This window comes from Adiantum capillus-veneris, chromosome 30, assembly GCF_014529385.1.
Source record: "Adiantum capillus-veneris isolate H3 chromosome 30, ASM1452938v2, whole genome shotgun sequence".
Lineage (NCBI taxonomy): Eukaryota > Viridiplantae > Streptophyta > Polypodiopsida > Polypodiales > Pteridaceae > Adiantum > Adiantum capillus-veneris.
The window spans coordinates 12,588,525-12,615,081 of record NC_140960.1 but is presented as its reverse complement, the minus strand read 5'-3'; the positions used below and the strand labels follow the sequence as shown (position 1 = coordinate 12,615,081).

At 44.4% G+C, this 26,557-nt stretch overlaps 1 protein-coding gene across 4 annotated transcripts in view; it reads left to right on the top strand.

Moving 5' to 3' along the window:
• The window catches only part of LOC147417556 (uncharacterized), a 116,505-nt gene extending 91,880 nt beyond the window's left edge, over nt 1–24,625 (top strand). For all 4 annotated transcript variants that reach the window (XM_086507203.1, XM_086507202.1, XM_086507200.1 and 1 more), the window contains exon 11: nt 24,215–24,625. In XM_086507203.1, coding sequence (XP_086363329.1) covers nt 24,215–24,346 — 132 coding nt within the window. In that variant the 3' untranslated portion in view covers nt 24,347–24,625. The remainder of the gene's footprint in view (nt 1–24,214) is intronic.
• Nucleotides 24,626–26,557: the final 1,932 nt, after the last annotated feature.

The window sequence follows — 26,557 nt, the reverse complement described above, 5'->3', positions numbered from 1 at the left end:
ACAGAAAAACGACTTAATAGAGGAAGAGTACGGGCCACCTCGGCCTACTCAGTATGAACTTCAAGAGATGCAGCGTCGACAACAGGTTGACAAGTGCACGAAGCTGATGATCAAATTTGCGAAAGATCCTCAGTTTGCAAAATTTTTGTCTCAGCAATCCATCGCTGAAGTGCACACTCAGTGGCAGAAAGTCACTGAACCACCCATCAAACCGGCAATCAAGAAACCTCTTCTCCGAGGATATTACAGAACAAGAACTCAAGCAGTGGTTCAAACTCAGATCAGTCACCTTTTGGACGCGAAAAATCAATCCAAAAAGCAATTGAAAAAGTGCAAGAAGGGGACTCACTACCCTCGTCATTTGGGCCGTCAAATCTTCTTTTGCATCTGCAAGAAAGCAGAAGAAGCATGTAAGATTTGAAGGACTACCCAATTCTTCTTCTTCCTCTTCATCTGACAGTTCTTCTAGCTCTTCGGACTTGAGCGAGGAGGAAAGAAAGGGCAAAAAGCGAAGCAAAAAGCAAAGCTTCAGAAAGGGCAAGAAAAAGGCAAAGAAACCAAGATTCCGCCCAGTTTCTGACAGCTCTATAGAGGAATCGTCCTTTGACAGTGCGGACTCCGATGACCATATGTTTTATGCAAAGAAGAAGCATTTTCACAAAGCCAACCAATATGACTTTCTCGAAGACGAGCGAGAAAGAAAAAGAATTTAAAGAAGGTGGACAATCGATAAAGTCGATAAAATTTGAATCCTTTTCTGGGTTCCAAGATGCTCTGAGGGCTTTGGCCTTCATCCAGCAGTTTGACATAGCCTTCTCTGGAGGGCACTACTCAGAGCACTCCAAGATTAGGAGGGCTGCATCTTTTCTCAAAGGAAATGCTCGAACATGGTGGTCCACTATTCTTTTGAGGAAGGAAGCTCCAGTCAAGTGGTTGAAATTCAAAAGGCTCTTTATTTCTTCTTGGCTGACCCGGGAGTACGAACGGGATATATGAACCGCTTGGAACCATCTTCGGATGACCAAGGGAGATTCTCTGGACGCCTATTGCGAGAGATTTTGGGACTCTTTTCTACCAACCTCTTCATTTAAGAAGGTCATCTTTAAGGAACAGATTGAGCGGTTTTGCAGGGAACTCCCTACGGAGATCCGAGACTACTGCTTGGAACAAAAGTCAAATTCTATCTAAGAATTAATGGGTCATGCGAAACGGGGTTTCTTTGATGCATTCGGGAAATTTGACTTACCCACTGATGAGATCTTGACTCAGAGAACCCGATAGACCTCTAACAATGAAAGTAGAAAGAAAAAGAGTTCCCAAGAAAAGAAGGATAAGGATGCACGGCTCCGACTGACTTTTCGAGAAAGAGCTAACTATATCAGAGAGGGGAAGTGTTTTGGTTGCGGGAAACAAGGGCACATCTCCGCAAAGTGCCCTTGAAAGGCACCACAAGGACTGACTGAAGACAGGCCAGAGAGGTCGAGAGCAGCAGAGGAACGTGGCAGAAAAGGCAAGGTGAAAGCAAGATTGGTACCAGATTGCATGGGTACTGACCCAAGCCTGATTGATGAAAGTACATAACTTTGCCAAGCTTGGGGCAAAGTGAGATCAAGAAGTCCTGATTTTCTTCGATGGAGGAGCCAAGGCCAACTTCATTTCACCTGAATTGGTGGCGCGGGTCGAGATTACACCCGACAGGATGGACCACCAGCAGAGGCAGTTCTAGCGGTGCCCGGATGGGACATAGCCATTACACGTGTCATTGGCAAACTTCGGTTGCATTGTCAGGGTATTTAGGGCACGAGGACTTCTACATCATACCTTTGGAAGGCTGTGACGTCCTCCTAGGAGTCCCTTGGTACCATAAGAACAACGCCGTGGTCGACTATCGAGCAAAGAAAGCAACCTTGACGAATGAAAAGGGCCGAATAATTGTACTTGATGTAAATTGAAGGGCGAGTCGGTCCCGATTGTATCGGCTTCGGCCATTTTCAAATTAATGAAATCCAATCTCTTTGTTTACTCGAACTACTTGAAAGAGTTAAATGATGAACACAGAACGAACATGTCTGAGCTTGACAAAGAACGCCAAGGTTTTCTCCACACATGCTGATTGTTTCTTTGAGGACCTGCTAGGCGAGTTGCCCCCATCTCGTCGTGAGGATCACATTATTGATCTGATTCTTGGAAACAGACCACCGAACCGGCCACCTTACCGTGTTAGACGAGCCCAAAATGAAGAGATCATGAACCAAGTGAAAGACCTTCTGGAAAAGAGTCTTATCCAGCCGAGTACTTCACTCTACTGCTCTCCGATGTTGTTGGTTTTAAAGAAAGACGGATCTTGGAGAATGTGCATTGATTACAGAGCTCTCAATAAAATCACTATCAAAAACAGATTTCCGATTCCAAGGATCGATGATATTCTTGACCAACATCAGGGATCCTCTTGTTTCAATAGGATTGATTTGAAAAGCGGATCTCATCAGATCAGAATCGCTCCGGGAGATGTCTACAAGACAGCCTTTCGGACGAGCTTCGGTTTATATGAATTTTTGGTGATGCCTTTTGGCCTTACCAATGCTCCAATGACTTTCAACCGAATGATGGATAGGATTTTCTGAGAGTATCGATCTTTTGTCGGCACTTTCTTTGTTGACATTATAGTCTTCTCCAAGGATGAAGCAAAACATGGTCACCATCTGCTACAGGTCTTTTAGGCATTGCGTGATCACAAGTTAGTTATCAATGCCAAAAAGAGTGAATTTTTCTTGCCGGAGATGCACTTTTTGGGACACATCGTCTTAGTAGCAGGAGTACAAATAGACCCGGCCAAAAAGAGTGAATTTTTCTTGCCGGAGATACACTTTTTGGGACACATCGTCTTAGTAGCAGGAGTACAAATGGACTCGGCCAAGATTGAGACTATATGTGATTGGCCAGATTTGAATCATGAAGTTAGAAGCTTCTTGGGCTTGTGTTCTTACTACCGGCGGTTCATTCAAAAGCTTGCAGAGGTAGCTTCCCCTTTGCACATACTGACTCAAAAAGGAGTGTCACAAACTGGTGACGTGGCTGCCCTGTACACACATGGCTGCCCAGTACACACACACCCGTCCTGCTGTCTTGCTGATGTGGCAGACCCGTACAACACTCATGTGGAAAATGCGATGCAGAGCTGACGTGACAGATTTCTGTACGACAGTTTACGTAAAACAAACGCTGCCAGCTTTTATTTTTACGCAAGGCATTAGAAGAGAGAGAGAGAGCTTTTGCTTTATTTTATGGCAAGGCTTTTGATTTATAGCTTTTTGGGGCTCTGCTTTTAGCATCCCTTGTAAAACCTTTATAAGTGTGGGTAGGCCTCCCACTTCTCAGAGCATCTGGACGCAGAGTCTGAGAGCCTCACACTCCCTTGTACTCTGAGTTGCAGATGAATACAAAAAGAAATACCGAAAGGGGCGCCAGTCTATGGGGCCAATATCTCTAGGCACGGAACTCCGTTGGGCCGCGTTGAATCAATTGTGAACTGTGAACTGTTTTGAAGTGAATTCCTGTTGTGTCGCGGTAGAATCTTGACTTGGAGAGTCCAAGTCTGTTACAGTGGTATCAGAGCGCGGTCGATTTCTCTTCTACCGGAAAATCCGATCCTTTTTACGCGACACTTATGGATTCAGACAGAGATCAATCAACTTACTCTGCATTCGGAGATGCGGGAAGAGATCACGAAGAAGATTCACCCGAGGAGTACGGCCCGCCTCGGCCTACTCAGGCGGAGCTTGAAGAGATGGAGCGTTGACGATTGATCGACGATGCAACAAAGATGATGCTAAATTTTGCGAAGGATCCGAAATTTGCAAAATTTATGAGCCAGACCTCCTTCGGCGAGGTGCATTCACAGTGGCGGCAAACCATAGAACCACCTCTCAAACCGGCACTCAAGAAACCTCCTACTCCAAGGATGTTTACAAAGCAAGAATTAGAAGAGGTGGTTGATACACGGATTTCTGAGCTTTTTGGCGCGCAGAATAAAGCCCAAAAGTACGAAAAAAGTAGAAGAAAGGCACTGACTTCTCGGGTTATTTGGGTTGTCAGTCTACATTTGCCTCAGCAAAAAAGCAAAAGAAGCATTTGCGATTTAAAGGAGTACCCAGCTCTTCTTCTTCTTCTTCTTCTTCTGACAGTTCTTCTAGCTCCTGTGACTCCAGCGAAGAAGACAGAAAAGGGAAAAAGCGAAGCAAAAAGCAAAGCTTCGGAAAGGGCAAGAAAAAGGCAAAGAAGTCTAAATCTCGTCGAGTTGTTGACTGTTCTACAGAGGACTCGTCTTCAGATAGTTCGGACTATGATGACAGCAACTTTTATGCAAAGAAGAAGAATTTCTATAAAGCCAACCAGTATGACTTTCTAGAGGATGAAAGCAAGAAAGTCAGAGAGTTTAAAGAAGGTGGACAGTCTTAAATTTGACACGTTTTCTGGATATCGAGATGCTTCGAAGGCTTTGGATTTCATACAACAATTTGACATAGCTTTCTTTGGAGGGCGTTACTTAGAGCACTTAAAGATTCGGAGGGCTACCTCTTACTTCAAGGGAAATGCTCGAATTTGGTGGTCCACGCTTCTATTGAACTCGACAGCGCCATTTAAATGGTTGAAATTTAAAAGGTTTTTTATTTCTTCTTGGTTGACTCGGGAGTACGAACGCGACATACAAACTGCTTGGAACCTTCTTCGGATGACCAAGAAGGATACATTGGACGCATATTGCGAGAGATTCTGGAGCTCTTTTCTACCGGCCTCTTCATTTAAGAAGATCTCGTTCAAAGAACAGATTGAGTGGTTTACCTTGGGACTTCCTATAGAGATCCAAGATCACTGCTTAGATCATTTCATTCAGGAACTGATGAGTCATGCGAAACGGGGTTTTGCCATTCATTCAGGTAGTTTGACCTACCCCACAAATGAAATCATGACGCAAAGGACCGAACATTCTTCGAACAATGAAAGTAGAAAGAGGAAGAGCAACCCAAAAAAGAAAGAAAAGGATGCACGACCCAAGCTCACTCTTTGAGAGAGAGCTCTCTATATCAAAGAGGGGAAGTGCTTTGGATGCGGGGAAACTGGGCATATCTCGGCGAAGTGCCCTAAAGAGGCACCGAAAGAAGAGAACGACAAAGATGAAGACACACCTAAAGGTTCGAAAGCAGCTGAGGAACGTGGACGAAAAGATGAAAGCAAGACTGGTTCCAGATTGCATGGGTACTGACCCAAGCACGATTGATGAGAGTACAAAACTTTACCGAGCTTGGGGCAAAGTGAAAGACCAAGAAGCCCTGATTTTCTTTGATGGAGGAGCCAAGACCAACTTCATTTCACCTGAATTGGCAACCCGGCTCGAGATCACACCCGATCGGATGAGACCACTAGCAGAGGCAGTTCTAGCGGCACCCGGCAGGGACGTAGCCATTACACTTGTCATTGCCAAACTTCGGTTGCATTGTCAGGGGTATTTGGGGCACGAGGACTTCTACATAATTCCCTTGGAAGGTTATGACGTCCTCTTGGGAATTCCCTGGTACCACAAGAACTGTCACAAACGGGAGCGCATAACAATAGAAAATACATTCGGATAAATAGGATTTATCACTTATTACTGAAGCCAGAGGATATAGAGAGAAATAGATAGAGAGAGAGATAGAGAGAGAGATAGAGAGTGAGAAGATCGACATAGTACTGGGGACCAAAAGATCAGCTGGTCCCCCCCCCCCCCCCCCCCCCCTATACAAGCACTTGAACCAAACGTATTACCACGTTCGTTCTAGAATAAGACTTGATGGTTCCCGGAAGCCTCAACTTCCGATTCCTAAGGCAAAACCCTATTCCAAGGAACTTCCATTCGTTATTCCAATTCCTCGAGACTCAAGGTTCTCGCCTCTGTATCTCTCCTTCCAAACTCAGGGCATGGCATCCCTGCAACTCATTTTTTCAACTCTGTTTCCAGAGTCCTCTTCCGCAGAACAACTGTGCTTTCCCGGACACGAAGTCCTTACTTGGGAATCCCAACTTCCGGATCACAACTTGAAGACTACCTCTCCCCGATCCGTGGATCTACTTTCCAAACTCGGGTACGAAACCCTTGGGCTGATCTGGCTCTAGTTCCTCAGAGCGCTTTTCTCCTGCAGAGGCTCATGCCTTTCTCTGCTCCTACTCCCTCACGAAGAGGAAGTACACTTGCAATAAAATACTCAAAGATCATAACATGAAAATCGTTACCTTCAAAGTCTTGACGCTCGAAAAGTAACTCGGTTCTCGAAAAGCAATTCCCCGGAAGAGGTCTCTACATAGAAAATCTTCTCTTCCAATCCTAACACATAAGAGGGGTGTTCTCGGGTTCCTTCTCGTAAATCAGCCTTGTCTACGACGTTTATGGGCTGAAAACAGAGAAAAACAGAAGCTTGTGGCGATGGAAACATGCTCAGTAGGCACTTCTTCGCGAGGGAACTCGCGCACTGGGTCTTGGCGACATCAGGTACACTTGGGACAGTCATGGGCATCACCGGCAAACGTCTTCTTTGCGGGTGAACTCTGCAGCAGCATCTCCTTCTTGCAAAAACTGATCCTCCCTTCTGAGTGAGGGCATGTGATGCTTTCATAGCTCCTGGCCACGGGCACAAATAGTTGCTCGCGTAGAGATCGCGGCCGTTTTTTTTTAATAATAATTATTATAAATTTAATTTTTTATTGCGCTGTTCTGCCAGAAAAAGAGAGAGAGAAAACGCTGGCTGAATCTCTTGCCTTATTTATCAGATGGCTGCCCACTTATTAAATGGGCGGTCGTCGTATTTTAAAAATAGTCTGAACCTGCCCAAAAACTCAATAAAACCTTATAAGTTAAAAACAATGCTTTCACAGCACTTCCCAGGCGTCCGTGGATGCAATCACGTACACAGTTGGAATGCAAACATAGACTTCCTCGCGGGAAAGCATCTACTTTCTCGAAAAGCAATCCCGCTTTCTCAGAAAGCATCCGTTTTTCCTCAAAGTTTCCTCTGAACCCATCTTCATTCAAGTGCTTGCTTCTCCTTGTGCACAATTCCAACACAGTTCGGAATTTCCTCTCGACTATGGATATCTTCTTTCGGATGCACCCGTCACCCACCTTGTGACGCATCAGGAATACCCATCACCTACTCCTTTCCTATTGAACTTACGGTACAATCTCCTTCGTGATGCTCTATGTCACCCATCCTATGACGCATCAGAGATGTCCGTTCCCGGATGGTCGGATACTTCTTCCCGATGCTCCCTGTCACCCATCCAATGTGACGCATCAGAAGTACCCGTTCCTAGTGGCCTTACAGATATTCCCGTTCTCAGTGCTCCCGTCATTACTTTGAATGACGTCCTAGGAATACTCTGTACTCGGATGTCTCGAGTGAGAAAAACCCTCTCACTCAAAATTCCAATAATTCATTTAGAATTATGGTGTAACCAAGCGAGGAAACCCTCTCACTTATAAATCCAATAATTCATTTAGAATTATTTTTCTGTCAGATAAAGCCAATTTAGCAACATCCCTCTCACCTACAAACAATTGTCCTCAACTGTAGAGATCCAACTGAACTGCCGGGGAGAAACTGGAAAGATTCCAAATCTTGCTCAATGGTGAGTTGAGCTAGTCCTTTCTCAAAAGAGAACTTAAAAATTAAATTAAACAAAAATTCAATAATTTAATACTTACCTTACCGGTTCATGTCGTTCCTCTAGTACCTCGAGGATATCCTTCACCATTCATCAAACTAACGAGCCACGTAAGAACTCATCATTCACGTCTTTCCAACAGGTTGGAAGTTTCCTCATCAGAGAATCTGTTAACTCAATTCCACCCTCTCAATTTCGAGAAGAATAATCCTCCTAGAAATCAATCTAGGTCTATGTCCTTGCGCATAACCTTTCGCTATTAGTCCTGAGGATATTAAACCTCTTCTGTCCTCCCGCATAGGGCATGTCGAGAGCATTAAGCTCATGTAAATCTTCCTGTGGCAGACAAAGTGTGTCATCTTACCAAAGTAAGTTCTTATTCCGGGCCTTTGCTTTGGGTAGGCCAATTGTTCTGATCCAAAGTTTCTTTATCTGAGACTCTGTTAACTTGATTCCGTCTTCTCAAAATCGAGAAGAATAATCTTCCTAGAAATCAATCTAGGTATTTGTCCTTGCGCATAATCCTGCGCTGTTAGTCCAGAGGGTATTAAACCTCTCGTGTCCTCCCACATAGGGAATGCCCAAGTCATAGAGCATTATTCTCGATGTCTTTCTTTCACAATTTGCGATCACCTTAAAGAAGGTTCTTATTCCGGGCCGTTGCTCAACGTAGACGAACGGTTCCAATCCGAAGATTCCTTGTGCACGGCGGCACTTCCTTCCAATCTTTTCCTCCTGCGAGTTATTACCACCAGCAGTGTTTTCCCGACGCCCATTAGAGTCTCTTCCTTACAGAATCATAAAAAATGATTCAACTTGCGAGCATTAATGATGCCTTGCAAAATCTCAGGCAGATAGGATTCTAGACATAGCATTTTCTGAATGTACGTTCAAACCCGGTCCACAATAGAGCGAACCCTCTTTGATTCTTACCATTTTGAAACGGTTGGCGAACTATATTCTTACGAACATAATAGTTCGAATTTATTCCAGCAGCGTGTAAATGCTACTTGACCTGCTCATGGAGAAACATATACCGCAACCAAAAGTTGCTTCTGTAATGGTAAAAGCACATAGCGTACTCAATGATCAACGATCATCAGAAAACCTCTTCTCCGTAGAGACTCAAAGTTCTTCTACCGAACACACCTCAAATAGAGATTCTCATGTCGGAATATCCTTGCATGCAAAAAGGCGCTCAAGAGAGTATAACAAACTCCCGTCCAGTTCCTGAAAAAGAAGTTGGTTCATCTCATTCCGTTCAACATAAAAAAATTCGATTGGTAGATGAACCACCTTAGCATAGGTCTGCATCTTCGTGTGTTATCCATGTACCCAAAGGTGTACCTAAGTTTCAGTGAGCCTGGGAAATTACCTTCCCTTTGTAAGATCCTTAGAGCGAAGACGCTCAACCTGACGATCCCTTGGCTCAATCTCAGAGCAAAACCCGCTCATCAAATAAACTAGGATTTTAATCTTTGGATTCCTTGATCATAGGCCGTAGTCGTCGCTTGTTCCTCCCTTCGTAAAGAGAGTATTCCTTCACTTGTGCGAAAAGCACTACTATATCTTATCTTACCGGGTAAGGGGTGTGGGCTTAAAGAGTACTCAAGCTTCATGAAAGTTTTTCTTTGCTTGAAAGCTCAGAATGGTTCCTTCATAATTTCCTACCCGCAATAGCAAGTAATTTGTTGGAGAATTACCAGATACTTGATCAATCATGGACCTTCCGGATGGTTAAGCAAAGAGTTCATCGTATAAAACAATGTTTTGACTCAACCCTACTCTCATAAACACTCGAGAGTGATTGTCCTGGTTAGACACATGCATATCTCATGCATAAAAGCAACACACAGTTGATGAGTTCCTCAAAGATTTAACTTTGTTCAAGGACCTGCCCTCTCACTTAAAGTTTGAGGGTCTTCTATTCAAAAACTCAGAAGTTAGATTGAATTCCCTTACTCCAAACTTTCTTCGGATAGCAACATATCCTTCGAGGAGAGGTAACAAAAATTCATTGTTTCTGTGTTCAATGGTTCTCGTCCCACTGCGGGGATTGTATTCTATGTACACTAAGGTGTACACTTTCAGCTTTTATTGCTGACTCCAACGTCTGCTGCAAAGTATCTTGCAGATGCGTTTACAAAATTCGGGCAAAAGTCCTTTGTTGAATATGTTCATCTTTCCTTAGAGAGGATCAAGAATGGAGCTACCTTGGCAAGAGTGAACCACTACTTGCTTTGACTCGCTCGTGTTCCTATTGGGCAAACCAATCCCAATCTTATTGAATGTTTTCCTCAAAGCGTAGAGAAAAAAAAATTGTTCGAAAATTCAGCCTTGAATTGAATCCAAGTTTTGTTGTAAGTTCCTTGCAGAGCTTTGATATACCACCAAGTACTTGCAATCCCCTTGAGGTGTTTGGTCACAGGCCTCACCTACGAAGCTTCTCAGAAATTGCCGTTTGCAAAGGCAACTTCAAACCGTCGAATGAAAGCTACGGTCATCTTTCGTCCCGCCAAAAGTATCAAACTTAACCAGAGTGTTCTGAGATCTAGAGACGTCCTTCATATCCTTCCCGGAATGACGGGATTTCATGGCTATAGTTCTGGATTGATGTTCATGGATATCTTTTGGGTTCTGAACGATCTTGAGAATTCCGCTCCTTGGATTCTCTAGGTTCTTGAGCATCATGCTCTTGTTGCCTTCTCAAAGAATCCCAAGTCTTGTGTCGACTTCTTGCAGAGAGAAAAAAAATTTCCAATTCTGTGAGCTTTTCATGCAGGACTTAGGTTTCCGCTTGCTTACTTCTCTCTTGGCTTGTCATGGCTTCTTCCCGTATCTTCCCAGAGTCGTCCTCCTTTACAGAGAAAGATGGGAGACCATGCTCTGATACTACTGTCACAAACGGGAGTGCATAACAATATAAAATACATTCGGATAAATAGGATTTATCACTTATTACTGAAGCTAGAGGATATAGAGAGAAATAGATAGAGAGAGAGATAGAGTGAGAAGATCGACACAGTACAGGGGACCAGAAGATGGGCTGGTCCCCCCCCGTAATAGTATCTTTATTATTGAGGAGAAGTCTATACAAGCACCTGAACCGAACATTTTACCACGTTCGTTCTAGAATAAGACTAGATGCTTCCCGGAAGCCTCAGCTTCCGATTCCTAGGGCAAAACCCTATTCCAAGGAACTTCCATTCCTTATTCCAATTCCTCAAGAATCAAGGTTCTCGCCTCTGTATCTCACCTTCCAAACTCAGGGCATGGCATCCTTGCAACTCTTTTTGCCAACTCTGTTTCCAGAGTCCTCTTCCTACAGAACAACTTTGCTTTTCCGGACGCGAAGTCCTTACTTGGGAATCCCAACTTCCGGATCACAACTTGAAGACTACCTCTCTCCGATCCGTGGATCTACTTCCCAAACTTGGGTATGAAACCCTTGGGTTGATCCGGCTCTAGTTCCTCAGAGCGCTTTTCTCCTGCAGAGGCTCGTGCCTTTCTCTGCTCCTACTCCCTCACGAAGAGGAAGTACATCTGCAATCAAATACAGATCATAACATGAAAATCGTTACCTTCAAAGTCTCGATGCTCGAAATGCAACTTGGTTCTCGAAAAGCAATTCCCCGGATGAGGTCTCTACATAGAAAATCCTCTCTTCCAATCCTAACACAAAAGAGGTGTGTTCTCGGGTTCCTTCTCGTAAATCAGCCCCGTCTACGACGTTTATGGGCTGAAAACAGAGAAAAACAGCAGCTTGTCGCGATGGAAACATGCTCAGTAGGCACTTCTTCGTGAGGGAACTCGCGCACTCGGTCTTCGCGATTTCGGGTACACTTGGTACAGTCATGGGCATCATCGGCAAACGTCTTCTTTGCGGGTGAACTCTGCAACAGCATCTCCTTCAAAAACTGATCCTCCCTTCTGAGTGAGGGCATGTGATGCTTTTATAGCTCATGGCCACGGGCACAAATAGTTGCTCGCGTAGAGATCGTGCACAAATAGCTGCTCGTGTAGAGATCGCGGCTGTTTTTTTAAAAATAATTATTATAAATTTAAATATTTATTGCGCTGTTCTGCCAGAAAAAGAGAGAGAAAACGCTGGCTGAATCTCTTGCCTTATTTATCAGATGGCTGCCCACTTATTCAATGGGCGGTCGGCGTATTATAAAAATAGTATGAATCTGCCCAAAAACTCAATAAAACCTTATAAGTTAAAAACAATGCTTCCACAGCAGTTCCCAGGCGTCCTTGGATGCAATCACGTACAGAGTTGGAATGCAAACATAGACTTCCTCGCGGGAAAGCATCTGCTTTCTCGAAAAGCAATCCCGCTTTCTCAGAAAGCATCCGTTTTTCCTCAAAGTTTCCTCTGAACCCATCCTCATTCAAGTGCTTGCTTTTCCTTGTGCACAATTCCAACACAGTTCGGAATTTCCTTTCGACTATGGATATCCCCTTTCCGATGCACCCGTCACCCACCTTGTGACGCATCAGAAATACCCATCACCTACTCCTTTCCCATTGAACTTATGGTACAATCTTCTTCGCGATGCTGTATGTCACCCATCCTATGACGCATCAGAGATGTCCGTTCCCGGATGGTCGGGTACTTCTTGCCGATGCTCCCTGTCACCCAATTAATGTGACGCATCAGAAGTACCCGTTCTTGGTGGCCTTACAGATATTCCCGTTCTCAGTGCTCCCGTCATTACTTTGAACGACATACTAGGAATACTCTCTACTCGGATGTCTCAAGTGAGAAAAACCCTCTCACTTAAAATTCCAATAATTCATTTAGAATTATGGTGTAACCAAGCGAGAAAACCCTCTCACTTATAAATCCAATAATTCATTTAGAATTATTTTTCTGTTAGATAAAGCCAATTTAGCAACAAGAACAATGCCGTGGTCGACTATCGGGTGAGAAAAGCGACTTTGACTACAGAGAAGGGCCGAACTATTTTACTTGATGTAAAACTTAAGGGCGAGTCTGTCCCTATTGTATCGGCTTCGACCGTTTCTAAATTGATGAAATCTAGTGTGTTTGTTTACTCGATCTTTTTGAGAGAGTTGAATGATGAGAATAGAACAAATATCTCTGAACTTGATAAAGAACGCCAAGATTTTCTCCACACTCATGCCGATTGCTTTTCAGAGGGCTTGCCAGATGAGTTACCACCCGCTCGTCCGGAGGATCATACCATTGATCTGATACCTGGAAGCACACCATCGAACCGGCCACCTTATCGTGTGAGCCGAGCCCAGAACGAAGAAATTATTAACCAAGTGAAAGACCTCTTGGAAAAGGGTCTTGTCCAACCTAGTACTTCACCGTACTGCTCTCCAGTGTTGTTGGTTTTGAAGAAAGACGGATCTTGGAGAATGTGCATCGATTATAGAGCTCTCAACAAAATCACCATCAAGAACAGATTTCTGATTCCTAGGATCGATGATATACTAGACAGATTACAAGGATCCTTGTGTTTTAGCAGGATTGATTTGAAGAGTGGATATCATCAGATCCGAATCGCGCCCGGAGACGCCTACAGGACAGCCTTTCGGATGACTTTTTGGTTATTTGAGTTTTTGGTGATGTCTTTTGACCTAACCAATGCTCCTGCGATATTTAACTGGATGATGGACAGGATTTTTCGAGAGTACAGACTCTTTGTTGACAGTTTCTTTGATGACATCATTGTTTTCTCCAAGGATGAGGCACAACATAGAGATCATCTGCTACAGGACTTTCAGGCATTACAAGATCACAAGTTGGTGATTAATGCGAAGAGAAGCGAAATTTTTCTATCTGAAATACACTTTTTGGGACACGTCTCTCAGCAGCAGGAGTGCAGATGGACCCGACCAAGATAGAGACTATCCGTGTTTGGCCCGATTTGAAGAATGTCCATGAAGTTAGAAGCTTCTTGGGTTTGTGTATGTACTACATGCGGTTCATTAGAAAGTTTGCAGAGGTTGCTTCCCCTTTGCATATGTTGACGCAAAAAGGAGTCCCTTTCTTGTGGGGACCCATAGAGGTGACTGCCTTTCAGACATAGAAAGAGAAATTGACTACAGGACCAGTTTTGACTTTGCCGGACTTGCATAAGTTTTTTGAAAGTATATTGTGATACTTGTGGTCGTAGTCTGGGTGCGGTCTTAATGCAAAAAGGCCATGTCATTGCCTACGAGAGCCGATTGTTCTCAAGGCCGGAATTGACAGCACAGATTTATGAGAAAGAGCTTTTGGCGGTTATCCATGCTCTTACTCAGTGGCGACATTACCTACTTGGAGCGGATTTTACTGGCTTCACAGACCATCAGAGTTTATGCTACTTCCTGTCACAGAAGCAGCTATCGGAAAAGCAGATGCGGTGCGCGAACGTCTTGTCATAGTTTCACTTCCAGATTTTCCATGTGCATGGAGGAAAGAATTTGGTGGCGGATGCTTTGTCCCGGAAGCCGTTGGTTCTGGCTATTTCCGCAATACATCGTAGGAGCTTCGAGGATATGGTCGATCAGTATACTACAGATACAAATTTTGCAGATATTTTCACTCGGATGCGGAATGGGGAGATAGTAGCGGGATATTCCATTCGGGATGGCTAGACACCTTGTTTTTACAATGTTCACTAAAAATAACATTGTTTTTTCCCTACCAATAACCACCATGTGCAGATTGCATGCCCCACTTGATGAGTAAAAGCATGTTGTGGGTTACGCAGCCGTTACGGGAAAAGGTTATGACCAAATGCCACTGTCCACCTTTTACTGTTCACCACGGCATTGCTACCACCTTGAAAGGTGTGGAGAGATACTTCTTTTGGCCAAGACTCAAGAAGGACGTGGATGATTTTGTACGCAGTTGCTTGGTATGCCAGAAGATCAAGTTTGACAGGCATAAAGCACAGGGATTGTTACAGCCTTTACCCATACCCACTTGCCCCTGGGAAAGTATTGCAATGGATTTCACTTTTGGTCTCCCGCGAACACAGAGTGGTCAGGATGGTATCTGGACTGTTATTGACAGGTTTATCAAGGAAGCTCATTTCATTCCAATGAAGAAAACAGTCAAGCCGGATCACTTAGCGAGACTGTTTGTGGCCCAGATCTTCAGATTACATGGCATGCCCAACACGATTGTCTCCGACAGGGACCCCAGATTCACGAGTTTGTTTTGAAAGGCTATTTGGAAGAACATTGGCACTCGGTTGCAGTTCTCGTCATCTTTCCACCCGCAGACTAACGGGCAGTCAGAGATTGCTAATTTAGTGGTCATAGATTTATTGAAGTCTTACATCTCGGATCGGAAGACTCAATGGAAAAAGTATTTACCTTTGGTGAAATTTGCCTACAATAACACGATACACTCTTCGACGGGAAAGGCACCATTTGAGATTATTGAAGGTGCTGCGAAGGTTCCACCCTTCCTAAGCACGAAAGATAAGATTATTGAAGTTGATGAGATGAGTACACGCGTGACTTGGACACGGCTTTTGCCAAGGTCCGCGAGGCTTTGCAGAAATCTCAAGAGAGACAGAAAAAGACAGCAGAACGCCATCGTCGCGATTTAAAATTGAAGGAGAACGATTGGGTGCTCTTACGTTTTGGGAAGGCACGCCTGAGAAAGAAAAAGGGCTAAAGGAGAGGCTTTTTCCAAAAGCTTAGTATGCGATACTACGGACCTTTCCAGGTCTCCGAAAAGATAAATGATGTCTCCTTTCGATTGAAGCTACCCGACACTTGGAGAATTCACAATGCTTTTGAGTCTCTTGAAGCCTTTTAAAGGTGATGTGTCCAAAGATGGGGAGCCTGATGGGCAACCCAAAGTGGAAGAAAACGAAGAGATTCTTGTTTCAGGACAGATATTGGCACATAAAGACAAAAAGATTAAGGGTAAAGTGATAAGGAGGTTCTTGGTTAAATTCAAGAACTATCCTGCATTGGATGCGAAGTGGATGGAGGAGGAGGACCTAGCATATACTCCTCAGATTGTGAATCTTTACCTTGAAGCATTTGGATCAGCATAGTCTATTCTAAATGGAACCCTGAACTCAGCTTGGGCGGAATCTGGTGCAGCGGATATGCACAAGAGGGGAGTCGCTCCACTCCTTCGTCAACAGATTGCGTCGATTTTTGATATTAAAGTCACTGATGTCTCTTTGAGTTTCAGGGATACTGTGAGCTGACGGTATTCTGCTGAATGACTTTATGAATTGGAATTCCCGATTATTTGATATTGATTTGTTCTTGACTTGTTTAAGTGCAGGAACTGATAGACGAAATAACTGCAACATTTTGGTCTGAATGATCTCGATAGACATGATTGCAATAAGGATTAGTCAATCGGGCATCTGTGAGATCCCGACTGGATCTAGATGCGATTGCTAAATACGTTGCCGATAAATCATGGTCTGAGATCCGAATGAATTTTGAATGTGATTTGTCATGTGATGTCAAGTGATGTAACTGTCAATTGGTGCATGTGCTAGATGTGTGTTCCTAGTGCATCGGCACTAACAGTTAGTGTCTACTAAGACAGTTTATGGCCTCTGTCTGTTTTGCAAGCGTAATCGAGGGCGATTACAATGCTTTCAAGAGGGGGGTATGTCCAAGCTGGTGACGTGGCTGCCCTGTACACACATGGCTGCTCGGTAAACATACCCCCGTCCTACTGTCTTATTGACGTGGCAAGCCCGTACGGCACTCACGCGGAAAATGCGCTGCAGAGCTGACGTGGCAGTTGTACGGCAGTTTTTACGTTAAAAAAAAAGCTACCAGCTTTTATTTTTACGCAAGGCATTAGAAGAGAGAGAGAGAGCTTTTGCTTTATTTTATGGCAAGGCTTTTGATTTAGAGCTTTTTGGGGCTCTGCTTTTAGTATCCCTTGTAAAACCTTTATAAGTGTGGGCTGGCCTCCCACTTCTCAGAGCATCTGGATGTAGAGTCTGAGAGTAAGAGCCTCCCACTCCCTTGTACTTTGAGTTGCGGATTAATACAAAAAGAAATACCGAAAGGGGCGCCAATCTTTGGGGCCAATATCTCTAGGCACGGAACTCCGCCGGGCCGTGTCGAATCAATTGTGAATTGTGAACTATTTTGAAGTGAATTCCTATCGTGTTGCGGTAGAATCTTGACTTGGAGAGTCCAAGTCTATTACAAGGAGTCCCTTTCTCGTGGGGACAGAAAGAGGTGACTGTCTTTGAGACACTTAAAGAAAAACTGACTACTAGACTAGTGTTGACTTTGCCAGATTTGCAAAAGTCATTTGAAGTATATTGTGATGCTCATGGTCATAGTCTGGGAGCGGTCTTAATGCAAGAAGGCCATGTCATTGCCTATGAAAGCCGATTTTTTTCAAGGGCAGAATTGACAGCACAGACTTATGAGAAAGAGCTTTTGGTAGTGATCCATGCTCTTACTCAGTGGCGACATTACCTACTCGGAGCCGATTCACCATCTTCACTGATCATAGACTTTATGCTATTTCTTATCACAGAAAAAGCAGATGAAGTGGGCTAACATCTTGTCACAGTTTCACTTCCAGATTGTCCATCTTTAGGGACATAAAAACTTGGTGGCAAATGCTTTGTCTCGGAAGCCCCTCGTCTTGGCTATTTCCGCGATCCATCATAGAAGCTTCGAGGACATGGTTGATCAGTATGCCACTGATCCGAATTTTTTCGATATATTCACTCGAATACAGAATGGGACGTAGTAGCGGGATATTTCATGCGGGATGGCTACTTGATGAAGAAAACGATGTTGTGCGTCACACTGCCGTTGAGCGAAAAGGTTCTGAATGAGTGCCATTGTCTACCTTTTGCGGGTCACTGCGGCATCGACACCACCTTGAAAGGTGTGGAGTGTTGCTTCTTTTGGCCAAGACTCAAGAAAGATGTGGACGACGTTGTACGCAGTTGCTTGGTATGCTAGAAGGTCAAGTTTGACAGGCATAAGACACAGGTATTGTTACAGCCTTTACCCATTTCCATCCGCCCCTGGGAAAGTATTGCAGTGGATTTCAATTTTAATCTCTTGAAGACACAGAGTGGGCATGATGGCATTTGGACTATCATCGACAGATTTAGCAAGCAAGCTCAGTTCATTCCAGTGAAGAAAACATTCAAGCCGGATCATTTAGCGAGATTGTTCATTGCATAGATTTTCATACTACATGGCATGCCTGAGACAGTAGTCTCCGACAAAGATCCCCGATTCACGAGTTTGTTTTGGAGGGCTATTTGGGAGAACATTGGCACATGGTTGTAGTTCTCGTCATCTTTTCACCCGCAGACAAATGGGCAATTTGAGATTGCAAATTCAGTTGTACTGGATTTATTGAAGTCTTACATTTCTGATCAGAAGACTCAATGGGAATTTTTTTTGCCCTTGGTGGAATTTGCCTACAATAACACAATCCACTCTTTGACGGGGAAGGCACCATTTGAGATCATTGTAGGTCATCTGAAGGTTCCACCCTTCCTTAACACTAAAGATAAGATTTTTGAAGCCGACCAGTACACAAGGACTTAGACACTGCATTTGCCAAGGTTCGGGAGGCTTCAACGAAATCTCAAGAACGACATAAAAACACAGCAAATCGACATCGTTGAGATTTGAAATTAAAGAAAGACGATTGGGTGCTCTTATAATTTTGAGAAGGCACTCTGAAGAAAGAAAAAGAGAAAGGAGCGGTTTTTTCCAAAGCTTAGCATGAGGTATTATGGCCCTTTCCAGATAAAAGAAAAGATAAATGATGTCTCCTTTAGACTCAAGCTGCCCAATACTTGGAAGATTCACAATGCATTTCATGTGAGTCTATTGAAGCCTTTTAAAGGTGATGTGCCTGATGATGGGGAGCCTGATGAGCAACCCGAAGTGGAGGAAAGCGAGGAGGTACTCGTTCCAGAATAGATTTTGGCACACAAAGACAGAAAGATAAAAGGTAAAGTGATTAGGCAGTTCTTGGTTAAATTCAAGAACTATCTTGCCCTGGATGCGAAGTGGATGGAGGAGGAGGAGCTAGCAGATACTCCTTCAATTTGGAACTTTACCTTGAAGCATTCGGTTTAGCATAGTCTACTCCGATAGAACCCTGAATTCAGCGAGGGTGAATCTAGTGCAGCGGGTTTGCACAAGAGGGGAGTCACTCTGCTCCTTTGTCAACGGATTGATTTTGAATAGTCATTGATGTCCCCTTTGGGTTTCAAGGATACTAATGGGCTGAGTAGTATTCTGCTGTATGACTTTATGATAGGAATTCCCGAAAATGAATATGATTGATTTGTACTTGACTTGTTTGAGTGCAGAACTGAAAGACAAAATGACTGCAGCATTTTGGTCTCATAAATCTCTATAGTATTGATTGCAATAAGGATTAGTTAATCGGGTATCTGTGAGGTCCGGAATGGATCTAGATGCGATTATTAAATACGTTGCCGATGACCATGGTCCGAGGTTTGGAATGAATTTGTCTGTGATTTGTCATGTGATGTCCTCTAGGCTCTGATGTCGAGTGATGTCGAGCGATGTCCTGTGATGTGACTGTCATTTTGTACAAGTGCTAGATGTGTCGTGTCTAGTGCGTCGGTACTAACAGTTAGTGTCTACTAAGACAGTTTATGGCCTCTGTCCGTTTTGCAGACGTAATCGAGGGCGATATAGAATTCTTTCAAGAGGGGGTATGTCACAAATTGGTGAGGTGGTAGCACACCCTGCGGGTTGCCCGGAAAATGCGTCGACAGGCTGACATGGCACTGTACGGATGGCCGCATTATGCGATGACATGCTGATGTGGCATCGTACCGATCCGCGCAGAACGCGTTGACATGCTGACGTGGCAGAGTACGGACTTTTCCGCAAATTACATTGACTGCTTTTGACAATTTTTGAAGACCAGTTGCTTTTGGGAATTAACTGCTTTTGAGTTTGAGTTTTTGGGGCTTTGCTTTTAGCAACCCTATGTAATCTTTATAATGGCCTTAGGGACTCACTTCTCAGAGCATCTTGATGTAGAGTCTGAGAGTGAGCATCCGCGGGCTCAGTTGTACTTTGCACACAGATTATTATAAAAATAAATACCGAAAGGGGACCCAGTCTTTGGGGCCAATACCTCTTGGCACGGAACTACGCCGGGCCATGTCGTCTCTCTTTTGTTCTATTAGTTAATTTGAAGTGAATCTCTGCTGTGTCGCGGCAGAATCTTGACTTGGGGTGTCTAAGTTTGTTTCATAGGTGCCCAATTTGGGTGGAAATAGTTGGATATCCACGGACTTGGAAGCATCTTTTGCCTCTGTTGGCTGCTCAGTTGGGCAAAGTGCCAAACTTGGATACTAATTCCAATAGATTTTGCGTGCTGTGGGATACGGATAAGCCGACGCCGTCAGGAATTACGGTTGACTCTGGTGATCCAATGGTAGGCCAAAGGCCTTAAACTCAAATGGGGGAAGTTTGTAGGTGCATGTTTTAGCTGTGGCAAATTTGGACATATGTAGTATGAATGCCAAGAGTCTTTGTGTTAATTCCCTCCCTCTGTTGTTCCTACAGCTGGAACTCATGTTGCCTCTCTCCCTCCTCTTCGTCTGTGAGGCCAAAGATGGGGGGTTCTAATGGAAGCATGCAGGTCAAACAAGGAAAAGACCAAATTAAGAGCTTGGCTAATGTGCAGTCTGTTGCAAAGGCTAATACTAAAGGTAAAGCCAAAATGGGAGATTTCACTTATGGTTGGCAAACTCCAAAGAAGACTGCAAAACCCCGTATTTCGCCTGTATCAAGAAATTATGTCCCTGCTTTGGATGGGAGAAGTGGTGTGACATCTACATTTGCATCTACATCTCACGATCACAAGTCGCTAGTTGAAGCGTGGGATAGAGTGGTCCATTCATATAAGGATGCTCTGCTTGGGTTGACATCTGTGTCATTGCCAATGCATCAAAATTCCTCGTGAGGAACGCATATGGAGGCGGATGTGCCTATGGGCAATTCTACCTGATGATTTGTGCCTCCTGATTCTCTTGTAAATACTGTACAGATGCATTCTCCTCTTAGATATTTTAAGTATGCCCCTTTGCTGCCAATCTTGTAGTGGATTGGAAATTGGTCACGCGGGAATTGTTGTGGCACGGTGGAGATGGCGCCTGTGGAAACTCACTTCGATTGGAGAGTTTACATTGGAGTCAAGTTTTTGATCAAACTCTTGTTCAACGATCTCCTAGACAGGCTTATTTTCTCTCCCAAAAAGGTATCGACAGGATAACTGATGTGACGGATGTTGATGGACAAGTGCTCTCATTTAGACAAGCTGCTCTTACCTTTGGGCTTGGGATGCACTACAGGCGCATGTGGCACACCATTAAGGATTTGGTTGATTCGATATCCCCTGTTCCGCCGTTGGTTGTGGAGAATCTAATTTGTGATTGGCTCTGCGATGGTTCTTCGACCCGTTCGATATCTGCAAAGAAACTGTACTGTCATTTGCGGTCATCTTCTTGGATTCAACAACATTGTAATAAGGTATGGAATATGAACAAGAGTTACATGGTGGCGGAATAAAGTTATGAAAGTGTGGCATGCTAAGCTACATCTGAAGGAGTGACTGTTTATGTGGAGATGCATCGTTGGGGTTCTCCCAGCTAGCAAATTTCTGCAATCCAAAAGATTGGCCTCTTCTCAATGTGTTCACTATGGTGCCGCCATTGAGAACATCCCACATTTATTGTGGTTTTGTACTCGTACGCAACATAAATGTGGTTTTGTACTCGTATGCAAAGTTTGTGGATTGCATCTCTACGGCCCTTCGCACGCGTTTCCCTGGCATGCATTTCGGCAGATCTTTCTGGATCTTTGGAGTGCTTCCGCCAGTGCTTCGGCCGTATGCATACTTTTTCGGCTCGGTTAGATTCTGGGTGCTATGGACAATGTGGAGAGCACCCAATTTCCTCATGTTTCAGCAGATTCAAGTGGAGCTTGTTTCCTTCTTCAAGGCATCTCTCCGACAATCTCTCCAAGTTGCCTATGACTTGGACGAGCTCCCCGCTGGTCATTATGAGCTCTATTTTGACTGTTTCTGATTTCCTGTTTGTAGTATTTTCTATGGGTTTTCCTCATTTTGAGGTTTCCCATTGGTAATTCAATCTGACATTACCAAAAAAAAAAAGTGTGCGTGCGTGTGTGTGTGTGTGTGTTTTTTTTTTTGGGGGGGTTAAGGGGGGGTGGGGGTATATGAGTTGTTTGTGTGCAAGGAAGGTTTTTCATTTATTGTTTGTGTGTTTGTGTGGGCTTGCGTGCGCCGGTTGTTTTGTTTTTGTTAGGCTGTTGATTGCTTTCCTTCTTTGGCTCGTCACCGACCTTGCAGGACCCTCTTTCGGTGGTGCTTTTTAGCGGCTATATGGTGGTAGACCTGAGATCTTTTCATTCTTTCCATGGTATTCCTTGGAGGTGTTCTCCTTTTGGTGGTTGCTTTATTGGGATTTAAAGCTGTTCATGCTGGCCTCCTCTTTTGGTACTATTGCTTGTTCTTCTTAGGGTTTAGGCCCCTCGGCCGTGATCCGAAGGTTGGCTCTACTATGTTCTTTTCTATTGGCACGTGGTGCCGTCTTGTGACAGTGGTATTAGAGCATGAGACGTGTTCTTTTCTGAAAGCATACCGGTCCTACAAAAGAGCAGACATAGCAAACTAGAGACTAGTGGAATTTTATTTGAAGCATCTTCGGGTCCTGACCCCAGACTTATTAGCCACTCCCACCTTGCTTCATCGCGCATCGGGCGCGCTCCTGTCTTCACTGCTCATGTCTTACAAGGCATAAGCCAAAAAGGTCACTTGCAAGAGAAGGATCCAAGATTTATTTCGAGCTGCTGTTTTTCTCAAATGTAGTCCATGCAGTGATGGATGTCTATAGCTACCAAGCTGCACACTCTAAGGACTTGGCAAGCTTTCAAGAAAATTTTTGCCCGAAGGTAAATGGTTTCTGACATCTTCCTGCAGAGTGCAACTTCTGGCAGAGGGGGGTATCTTGAAATACTTGAAATTTTTAGACATCTCTCACCAAGTGTCTCTTTTCGAGCTAAAAACTTTGGAGGTCCGGTGTTATTGCTATGTCTTGGGACTACCATCGTAGCCAGAGGAAGACTGTCTGTCCAAGAGCTGACGGACCATGCTGTGGTTGTCTACAACCTTATGGAAGGAACTTAACCCTAATTTTTGATGCAAGTTTCAGGATGGAAAGTCAATCGACTTTTCGAGCTTGGCTGATGTCGAGATTGCTTTTTACGTTTGAGTTTTGTTTGAGAACGTGTTTGGTGATCTTGTTTGAAATGGATGGTATCTGTTTTGAACCTGTCTTGGTGCCGATTTGAAATGTTGACTCTAATTCTAATACTGGTTTCATTGATTGGTGATTTTACTCTTGGGTGGAGTAGTAAGAAATGTTGTTTTGGTATTGTTTGAACCTCGGAACGACGCAAACAGGATATCTAGGGAGCTTTCGTTGTATGCTAGAAAACCTCCGAACGACACAGACGGGATGTCTGGGGAGCGTTTGGTTGTATGCTTGAAAAATAATTGTTGTTGTTACTCTCGGCCAAGACTTGGATGGTTATGCGGGAGGAGTGTTAAGAAGTCTGAGCAGTGGTTACTCTTAGCACCTCCAATCGACACAGGCTGTGGTGTGGGGGGCGTTTGGTTGTAAAAGACCTCTATATCTCTTGGCCCGGACCTTTTTAAGTTATGCGAGAGGAGTGATGAGGGAGTCGTTGAATATCTCCCGGCTCGGACCTTGTTAGGTTATGCGGGAGAAGTGTTCATCGGTGACTTTATGTTTCTGTCTTGTAACATGTATATGTGAGCATTTATGTTGCATTGTGATGTGCCAACTCTGGACATTCCTAATTGGATGAGATTGACTCGATATATAATTTTAGTGCATCAAGACACCCGTGGAAGATCAGTGCAGTGTGGGTGTGATGGCTAATTTTACTACGTCGGAATATCAAAAGTTCCGATATGGACGAAAGGAGAAGCCAACTCCTTGATCAAAAGAGCCGAAGGGAGAAGCCAATTCCTTAACAAAAAAAAGCAAATTGATTGTCCCTCGGAATGACACTCCGAAATTTTTTTGAGCTAACTTAGAGTTGTTTTGCAAATATGTTGTAATGGCGGACGATTACTTTTTTTCAAGAAGGGGGGATGTCACAAACTGCTGACGTGTCAAGTCAATGAAGAACAGAGCCAACCTTCAGATCACGGCCGAGGGACCTAAACCCTAAGAAGAACAAGCAACAATAGAAGAAGTTCTACCAAGTTTGGCCACTGGCTGTGTAATTACCTACCGAGTGTCCTTTTAACAGTTTTACTTCCCCTTGGGCTCGGCACCTTTTTGGGCCCTCCAAAGGGGTCAAGTAAGAGAATGTCTGCCACGCTTTGATTTTGTGTGTGTGTGTGTGTGTGTGAGAGAGAGAGAGAGAGAGAGAGAGAGAGAGAGATTTGCTCAACCTGATGCTATGGATGCAGGGAAACAGGCCGGATGAGTTGCCAGAGCAAGTTCTTTGCTGTGTGCGGATCAACAAGATTGATTTCACCACTTGTAAGCAACTGACTGTAGAAGAAAAAGATGCAAGTGAACTTGAACTGGTCAACAGTTGAGCTACTTCATGGGTCTTCGCCGATGAGAGTAAGCTCTATGCCGGCAGTAACTGAACCATGAAGGATTGTGCTCTGCAAGGGAGCTACACCAATTTATTTGCCTCTGATTACGAGGTTGTAATGCCAAACCCAGCACTGGTGCACGTGGAGAAGCCAAGCTTTTTCATCTGTCCATGCAACGAAAGGTGTATATGCAGTCTTCTGGTCAAGTCTCATGCTACGCCGGATCATTAGTTACTCCATTTATTTTGAAATGAACAAAATGATCTCTTTGGTTTCTTTGCGCATATATCTGATAGCATGGGTAATGGTAATGGGGGTGTGTGAATCTCTTGTATTTGTAAGAAACAGGAAAATCATAACACTGCAAGATTTAGATAAGAGCATGCACGATTTGAGAGGATAGGTTGAAAAGGTAGTTGACTATCTCAAACATGGAGTGCTGGCACCCTCCACAGGTGCCGATACAGGGCCTTTGGGGGAGCCCTCTAAGAGCCTAGTGCTTTAGCCATCCAAAGCTTTTTATTCATGCCCTTGATAGCATCAGTCATGCTCTGTGCATTGAGAGGTGTAACAGTGAGACCTCTCAAGTTCCAACCTCTTTACCAAATAGGCAATAGGGACCAGAAAATTCTTTGTCGTTGGTAGTCCAGGTGAGACCAAACGACGGTTGCTCAAAACTTAGGGTGGGTTTAGGGCACGTTCGCACACTGGGGTAGCACCCCTGCCAGCTCAACCCCCACCCCACTCCAGCCTGTACGCTGCCTGCGGGCCTGCAGAGCGTTCGCACGCCTCCCCAGTTTGCCACGTGGAGCCCCTAAACCGGCTATAGCTCGTTGGGAGAGAGAGGGGGGGAGAAGAGAGAGTTTACTTGCAGGCGATAGCCGGTAATTGCCCGTTGACAGAGAGAGGAGACAATGCATTGAACTGCGCCGCCAGTTAACGATGGCGAAGAAAACCCATTTTAGGCAGAGTGGAGATTAGCTGGGCTTCGTTCAACGCTGCCATGCTACCCCCAGCCACGCGAATGCCCTGATTTCGTGAGGGGTTGGAGTTAGAGCAGGGGTGGCACCATGGCGTGGGAACCCGCTCTTAGATGGAGGCGCCAGCGAAGGCCTAGAGGACCAGAATAGTCAACAGGCCTTGCATGACCTATGGATGATGGGTTTGACATCGGAACTATAGAAAAGTGTCATAGCATGTGGTGTCTGTTCGCTCAAATCTGTTGCTATTGATCTTGTCACTATTAATACCTTGATGTGATGACTTTCTTAAGCAAACTGTCTCGCTTCTATTGCATGCATTTCAACTAGTCGACCACGTTTGTGTTGTGAGTGGGCTTTGTCGATGATCCATTGGCCCTAGTTCATCCTTAGCTCAACCCTAGTTCAACACTAGTTCATTGGATGATCTGACGGTTGTAATTAAAGCTGCTTCGCTCTTCCCAAATTTGGGCCCTAGATCCCCTCCGAGCCATATCCCCGTGTCATTTAGTGACAAGGTTGGTTGGCCTCGTGTGAGATAGTGAGGAGGCCTTGGAATCCTTGGTGGCATGAGGCTCTAAATCCCACTATTACTCACCTTTTCACAGGCATTAGGAGTATTTTTGGAATCAAGGCGAACACGTTGTGCAACTTGCACTTATGCATATTTGGACACAAATTTTATACTACTAAGGGTTGGTTCACAGCACAGGGGAGTAGGACTAGTCAGGGGAATTTTAATACCGGATCACACATTGGGGAGAAGAAAATTCTATCTTCAATATAGGCAAACATGGGTGTTTGATTCCCTCCTTTTATTGGTCTATTTTTCCTACAAGCAAGGAGCTTTGCTCTTAAGTGTAATTTTAGCTTAGCACCCTTTTTCCAAGTGCTAGTGGGGTTATATATCTCTCTTAATTCTTATGCAATGTTTTTTGTTTTCCCCAAATGGATGATGTCCTCTCCCCACTCCTCCCACTATTCCTTGGTGCGGCCCAACTCTAAGCTTGCTCCCCCATAGGCCCTCTGAAGGCGCATGTGGAGGGCCCTCCGAGTTCATGCCGCATTCTCATATAGCTCTGTGATTGGTTCATTGGCAAGCTACTGCTACCTTTTCAATGGGGGGTGCCTAAGAGCGAATTCGCACGGTGTCGTTTAACTCCAGCTCCTATAATACAGCAAAACACTGCCTCAATTTTCATACTTTGCTAGAGTTAAAAATTGAGGG